This window comes from Haliotis rubra, unplaced genomic scaffold (genome assembly GCF_003918875.1).
Source record: "Haliotis rubra isolate DU_JTF1 unplaced genomic scaffold, ASM391887v1 Scf214, whole genome shotgun sequence".
Lineage (NCBI taxonomy): Eukaryota > Metazoa > Mollusca > Gastropoda > Lepetellida > Haliotidae > Haliotis > Haliotis rubra.
In genome coordinates, this window is record NW_025766159.1 from 408,820 (window position 1) to 416,776 (window position 7,957).

Consider the following 7,957-nt stretch of genomic DNA (forward strand, 5'->3'; position numbering starts at 1 on the left):
CTGTCACAGTCTTTTTTTCAATCCATTTTATTCTCACGATGAAACCATGAGCTACATATATGCATAAACCTTGTTTTCATGCATTTTCGGTATTACAAATTGTGATATTATATATTATATAAGACTGTAATAATATATTCTGTCTTCAGGTTTTCCGCGCCAGTTTTTTTCTCCGACAACAATGGATAGACCCACGTCTAAAATTCAACGAGTTCAATCACAGCATCGTTCTGAGTGAGAAGCGACTCTCGCTGATGTGGGTACCGGATGTTTTCTTCCCAGAGTCTACCGAGGAGACTCGCCACATCATCACGACGCCAAACGTTCTCATTCGTCTACATCCAGATGGTTCCATCCTTTACAGCCAGAGGTAAGAATGAATGAATGAATGAATGAATGAATGAGATATGTATAATTGGAACTCAAACAAACTCCGTACGATCCCTGTTGAGAAAAGACATTTATACTACATTTAGCACCACTCATTCACTATTTTCTGTTTATCCCAAACTTCAGAGCAGCTTTTGAAAATATTCTACCATGTCTGATGGTGACTAAAATTGAAACAAGTTAAAGTGTTTTTTCGATGGGGATCCATTTGACACGACTATCATAGTTCTTTTGTTTTGTTGGTTCCTTTTTATTGTTTTAAAAAAAATATTTTATCATTTTATTTTATTTCATTTATATATTTATTTTTTATAAAAAATATATATATTTTTGGGGGGACGGGGGGGTGCGTGTGTGTTGTTTTGAACTGTTTAGAGGTATTTTATCTTTATTTTATCCTTTTTATTTATTCAATTTTTTTTTTGGTGGGTGGGGGTGGGGGTTTATTTTGGGAGTGTTTAGGGGGGATTTTCGGTTTTAGTTCATGTCTGGGTTGTTTATATGTTTCATTGACATTATGTTTTGCAGTGGTTTAGCAGCCAAGTAAGGTCTAGTCCATTTTTCAAGAGAATACCTTGTATTGCCAAAGTATCGACCTGTGGCATTGACACTATGTTTTCAATACCACTGATGCTTGATGTAAAGTACAATATCCCTCTATCCTTGTCTCTTTATCGCCAGTACAGGCCACGTGATAGCATACAAGAAACAGAGGAATCAACTGGAGGAGAATACAATAACAATGTCGGCTACAGAACAAATAAGTACATAATCGATTACGGATGTGAGTGTTTCACTGTGTAACAAAGGAGAATATGAGTGGTCAGAAAATAAATACAAGATACTTCTTTTGCAAATGACTATTTAGAAAAAGAAGATGTTATATTGTTGCTAAGTGTATTCCAGGTGTATAATTCACAGGTGTAGGTTTTCCCCACGTCCATTTGTTATGAGAAAAAACAGTACATTTCATAAACAGAAACGTTGTACAGACACGTAAAATTGTTCCTTTCAGAGAAAAACGAAATCCCTGACTTAATATTAATAAATTCCCTTAATATTACATAGTTTACGCGGATGTAGGAAGGCATAAAATAAAAACCTGCACATTTTTAAGGATTGATCATTTGAAAATTTTAGGAGAAACAATTTGAAACGCCAGTAAAAGTTTGCTCGCTGGACATGATTGATATACTGAAGAAATTGCGTTGCGGACAATGTTTATATAGCTGCGACTTTCGGAGGAAACGTTTGTGTGTCGTTACGAAAATTCTCAGAAAATAAACAGTTAGTACCTTAACTCAAACGGAGTAGCCTGGAATGGTGCCACATCTACCCAAGTGTTTTGCTGTTGTCATGCAGGAGGCCCTATTTCCGCTCACAGAGTTATCTGTATGATGAGGTTGACCAGACGAGTTGACTAGGGCGTTAAGTCAATTATGACTTAAGACTCCGTGGTGTAGTGGTTAGAGCGTCCGCCCGGAGAGCCGAAAGTCGCGGGTTCGATCCCGGCCGCGTCATACCAAAAGACGTTAAAATATGGTACTTGTTGGTCCCTGCCTGGCGCCCGGCATTAATGGGTACAACAAGGACTGGTCGGCTCGGAGTCAGTATACTGTGTCTGAGTGGGGTATTCATGTTTCACTGCGGCATGGTATCTCAGTGGGCTAGCACTATAAAACCAGCTTAAGTCTGGGCTAGTACAAGCAGCCGCACATACACATACATACACACGCATGCACGTCGTCATATGAGCGAAATATTCTCAGGCACGACGTTAAACCCAATTTCACCTCACCTCACCTATGACTAAGATATACCCGGTGTTGGCAGGTTATCAGTGACGATGCAGTGTCGGATGGACCTGGGCAAGTTTCCCCTGGACCAGCAAGTGTGTGGCATCAAGATGGAGAGTTGTAAGTAGCCAGAGATGTTTGTTTGTTTGTTTGTTTGTTTTACACCGCACTCAGCAATATTCCAGCAACATGTTGACGGTGGAGAAAGCCTAGTGGTTAAAGGGTTCGCACGTCACGCCGAAGACCCGGGTTCGCTTCCCCACATGGGTACAATGTGAAGACCATTTTCTGGTGTCCCCACCGTGATATGGGGATAAATTTGCTAAAAGCGGCGTAAAACTATACTAACTCACTCTTCGCCTGTGTGAAGACCATTTCTGGTGTCCCTTGCTGTGATATTGTTGGAATATTGCTAAAAGCGGCATAAAACTAAAGTCACTCACTCACTCACTCAAAGAATCACTTTATACATGGCAATCAAACGCACTATTTCGGCCTAGCTTACCTTATCCATCAGGTTGTTTCATTTCCCTCTTTGAACCACTAATGCATTCCCTTTGTAACATTTCGTCTGAAAATATTTTGCTGTGAATATGTTCGATTGGAATGATTTCTTTAAATACCCGATACACATAAAGGGCTTGATTTTGAAAAGAACTCCATTTAAGTATAGTTGGTTTCACATATTTGTACTAATTTCTTGATGCTTTACATAACCACATTTTCCCTCTACAATGACAGCTAAAATTCGATTTTCGCAAACGTGATGTGTAGACTGACACCAGAAATAATCCGACCTGCTGCCTTAAACCAACTAACTCATGGTGTGTGTCCTTTATGTCAATATTTAATTAATTTTAACTTGGTTCATTAAAATCGTGTATCATAACATGCTCAACAGAAATCACCCAAAAATAGAAAAACGCTATAATTGAAGCCATGAAACTGACTAGATAATCTCGGGTTGTTGGGGGTAGGGGTGGTGGTGGAGGTGGTGTTTGAGTTTGTTTTGGGGGTTGTTTTTGTGGTTGTTTTTTTGGTTGTATTTTTGGGGAGGGGTTGTTTTGTTTGTTGGTTTTGGGGGTGGGGTGGGTGTTCTGTCTCATGTAGGGGAGAGGGAGGAGGCGTTTGGTTGTTTTTTTTATTGTTATGCATTGTTTTTTGTTGCTGGGTTTGTTTTTTTATATCTGATTAAACTTATTTATCTTGACAAGCTCAGCAGTAATTATCTTTGATTCCAGTTCGGCTATTGATTGTAGTGCCAGTGAATTCTTTATACACTGGCTGTGATATCGATGCCTCTGGCTGTGTGCTACACTATGTTGGAATGGTAAATTACATTACAGAAATGAGATAAGGCAATTGGATGTGTCTAATACCGAGGTTGTTATGCAAGAAAGGGACAAACTATTTTATTATGTATTCTTTTTCACTGTATTATTTACACGTTTGAGTTTTGCACCGGATTACTTGCTACAAATGTAACTCTGATGACATAAGTCACATAGACTTCTAATCAACTGAGGGGCGGTGGGGGTAGCCTAGTGGTTAAAGCGTTCGCTCGTCACGCCAAAGACCCGGGTTCGATTCCCCACATGGTTAAAGTGTGAGAAGCTCATTTCTGGTGTCCCCCGCCGTGATATTGCTGGTATATTGCTAAAAGCGGCGTAAATCTAAATTCACTCACTCTAATGAACTGAAACATTGCAGTGAGACAGGAGACGTACAGATTTATTATGATATGTGACACAATACAAATTATAAATGATATGTGACACAATGTTTTGCAGATGGCTACACTACCGACGATGTATATTTCACATGGTCATCTGAACGGAAATCCACCAGTGTCATGCCAAACGCCTACATCCCCGACTTCACCCTCACCAACGTCTCGGCACACGACTGCACGGCTAAATATGAAACAGGTACATTGTCTGGAATTAAAGAGACCCCGTTAATAATAATAAAAATTCAGAATATTTATAACTGAATATTTATAATTGATCATATTCTGATCAAAGCGCACAAGTTTTAAGGTTGCTCAAAGCGCACAATCTGATTATTATTAGCCCGGATAACCCAAGCTGCCTGTTAGGCGCTACAAGGTAATAGTCACATGACTTATCCCACCGGGTACCCACTTTCTGCTGGGTGAACAGAGGCAATTTTGAACCAACTCACTTGCCTAAGGTGAGACCACATGTTTCGCATGTGCTTCGTTGTAGTTGTAGGGCAGAAGTAATCGTCTTTCCGGATAAATTAATCGTATGTTCTTAGTTCACTGAAGTGATTGCCATGAATCCTTGCAAGGATATTGAGTTCTCAGAATGAGGTGGGTTGGACTCGAGCATTTTTTATCTAATCTCTGAATAACCGTTTGTGTTAAAGTCTGTTAATTCCCTACTGGCAACGCTTAACGAATGTATCTGAATGAAGCCATTCGCAAAGTGCTCTTCTCGGCACGATCCTTGTCTCACTTACCCGTGAAGATCCGGGTTAGAATATTGATCTTCAGTAACCCATGCTTTTCGTAAGAGGCGACTAACGGGATCGGGTGGTCAGGCTCGCTAACTTGGTTGACACATGTCATCGTATCTCAAATGCGTAGATCGATACTCATGCTGTTGATCACTGGATTGACAGATCCAGACTTGATTATTTACAGACGGCCGCCATATAGCTGGAATATTGCTGTGTGCGGAGTAAAACTTAATTCACTCACTCCTTGTTTTACTCCATTCGTCATTTGACCTTTTTGTGACAGTTTAGTCTACCATTCCAGGTAGTTTCACGTGTATTGAGGCGAAACTGGATTTGAAACGAGAGATCGGTTTCTACGCCACACAGACCTACATCCCAAGCATCCTCATCGTCGTCCTGTCCTGGGCCTCGTTCTGGATAGACCACGAGGCAGTTCCCGCCAGGATCTCAGTTGGGCTCCTCACAGTGCTCACCATCACTGCTCAGAGTTCTGGTGCGCGGTCACAACTTCCCAGGGTTCCATACGTGAAGGGCATCGACGTGTGGATGACGTCGTGCCTGGTGTTTGTGTTTGCAGCCTACATGGAGTATGCTGTCGTCACGGTGCTGTCTAGAAGATACCGGAAACGGAAGGCGAAACAAGTCCTAAAAAATGTATTTTGATTTCACAAATGTTTTGGGTTGCGAAAGATCAAATTTGTTTCTGAACGCGCTGGCATTTTAGGGTAGGGGTGGGTAGTTGTGATGATCTTTTCTCATTTTCTTATCCTTATGCTGTTGATCACTGGAATGTCTGGTCCAGACTCGATTTTTTACAGACCGCCGCCATATAGTTGGAAAATTGCTGATTGTGGCGTAAAAGTAAACTCATTCACTCTTGGGATCATGTTTCCAAAGAGAACTATAAAAGGGTCATTCGGCGGGGCATTTGTTTTGTATGTTAAGTGGTTGTTTCCTCCTCCAACCAGAATGTTAAATATCTATTTCCTTAGAATTTTACCCGTGAGTATCCGGTTTCGAACTGGTCTTCAACACATGCATGCTTGAGGCAAGTGGCGACTAACCTGATCGGGTGGTCAAGCACGCTTACTTGGCTGACACTTGTCATTGTCTCCCAACTGCGTAGATCGATGTTCATGCTGTTGATCACTGGATTGTCTGGTCCAGACTCGATTATTTACAGACAGCCGCCATGCAGCTGAAAGACTGTGTGGAGTTAAACAACAGACAAAAAGTCAAACCTTAGTAATTCCCCGTGGACTACGAGCGATTCGTTATCTTCATCAGTAATTGAAAAACAATTAACACTTTTGAGTGCCTCACCCGTGAAGGCTCGGGTTAGCATTGAATGCAGCAGGGGGTGCTTGTCGTTAGATGCGACTGACAGATTAGTGTTCAGACTGCTGTTCGCTGCTTTAGTTCATGCATATCTCATTAACTACATCGCTGCTCACGATATCAATCACTGGAATGTCGATAATTTGCAGATAGACCTCATACAGTTTGAAGGCGGCGTGCAACAACAGCAACAGAAAAATTCATTTAGCATAAAGGCGATCACCTATTATATTTATTGATTTATTATTATTGATTAATTTTATTTATTAATTCATCTAATTTTTCAGAATTCCAAAGCGACCATGGCTACAGTTTCTGACGTGGACGTGACCATCAGTGACCAGGTCAAGGAAACTAAGGACACTGGCAGCTTCGTAGACAAATTGTCCCGATACCTCTTCCCATTGTCGTTCCTTATCTTTAACATTGGCTACTGGGTTTATTATATATACATCGCTTAGTTTCCAAATCAGGGGGCGGTGGGGTAGCCTAGTGGTTAAAGCGTTTGCTCGTCACGCCGAAGATCCGGGTTCGATTCCCAACGTGGGTACAATGTGTGAAATCCAGTTCTGGTGTCCCCCGCCGTGATGTTGCTGGAATATTGCTACAATAACTCCAATTCAAGCGTTCAAAGTCATAAATTTGAGAAGGGTGGAACCGTCGTCTAAAGATCGCTGTGCAGAGTTGCCTCCCTTGGGCTAAACAGTTGCCCTCCAATATTAGTGGCCGTGAATTCCTGCTTCGATCTGTATATGTTGTTACGTTTGACAGCACCGTGCTCGTGGGATTTACCAAACTGGTAAACGACCGAGACTTGCATCCTTTCTCGCTTTTCTCCCACGACAAGCTGACATCCTCTGCTGTAACTGAAAAATGTACAGAGCACAGTTAACCAAAACTCAAACTCACTCACTCATCATATACACTAAACGCCAAAAGAAACGTTACCCTCCTACCTTTATGAATTACTGAAAAACTATCAAAGATATGTTAGAAGGTATTAGCTTACAAGAAAGCTGAACAACACAGCTTTATGCAAATCACGAAAAACAATTCTCAAATGCATTTAGGTGAAATGCATCTTTTTCAGAAGAGTTAAATAGTCCTATATTCGTCCATGCCGAAATAAACCAATAACAGTGATCTTGTCCAAAAGAAAGGTTGAAATAATATTCTGCTTTGGGACAATGATAAACCATTTAAAGTCACCATTTTTCAACCATTAAAACAAGAAACAACTGTTGGAGAGTGTGTAAAACTTTAAAATAATCATTGCTATGATTTCAGTCCTTTAAAACATTTTCTGCTGGTTTGCATTAGTGAAAACAAGTAAAACGTGTCTTTGATATTGTGAAAAAATGTTTAGGAACATCTAAAATTATCTTTGTTAACATTTTTGCTTGCAAAGTAACATTTTTCTATTTTCTGTTTACACATAGCAATATCAATCGCTAAAATGCAGCAATATTCAAGCAGTATTTGCATCTATTTCACATGTAGATTGATTCAATAGCACAGGGGCGTGTCACGCTTAGAAACAGCGTTAAAAAGACATATAGGTATATAGACCCTACCCTACTACTATAGTAGTACTAGGGTAGGGTTTATATACCTATATGTCTTTCTAACGCTGTTTCTAAGCGTGGCACGCCCCTGTGTTCAATAGACTATGGAGAGAGCCTAGAATACATGACATGATACACAAGTAAGAGAAATATGCAACGATTAACAGCTGAAGAGAGAGAAAGAGCCATTGGGATGGGGTCGACAAACAATGCTGTTGCCAACGCCCTCGGATGCCACCGTATCATGGTTATAAGACTTATTCAGGGCTTCAGACAGACTTGGGTCACAGACCAAGAAGTGGACGTCCACGCATCACAACGCCAGCTGAAGATAGGTACCTCCGTCATTAAGGAAGGAGGGTAACGTTTCTTTTGGCGTGAGTG

At 40.8% G+C, this 7,957-nt stretch overlaps 1 protein-coding gene across 1 annotated transcript in view; it reads left to right on the forward strand.

The window, feature by feature from the left end:
• LOC124276837 (glycine receptor subunit alpha-2-like) overlaps positions 1 to 6,973 on the forward strand; it is a 37,106-nt gene extending 30,133 nt beyond the window's left edge. The window contains exons 4-8 of the mRNA XM_046712488.1: positions 150 to 370; positions 2,224 to 2,306; positions 3,977 to 4,114; positions 4,972 to 5,324; positions 6,296 to 6,973. Coding sequence (XP_046568444.1) covers positions 150 to 370; positions 2,224 to 2,306; positions 3,977 to 4,114; positions 4,972 to 5,324; positions 6,296 to 6,469 — 969 coding nt within the window. The 3' untranslated portion in view covers positions 6,470 to 6,973. The remainder of the gene's footprint in view (positions 1 to 149; positions 371 to 2,223; positions 2,307 to 3,976; positions 4,115 to 4,971; positions 5,325 to 6,295) is intronic.
• The last annotated feature ends 984 nt before the right edge of the window (positions 6,974 to 7,957 follow it).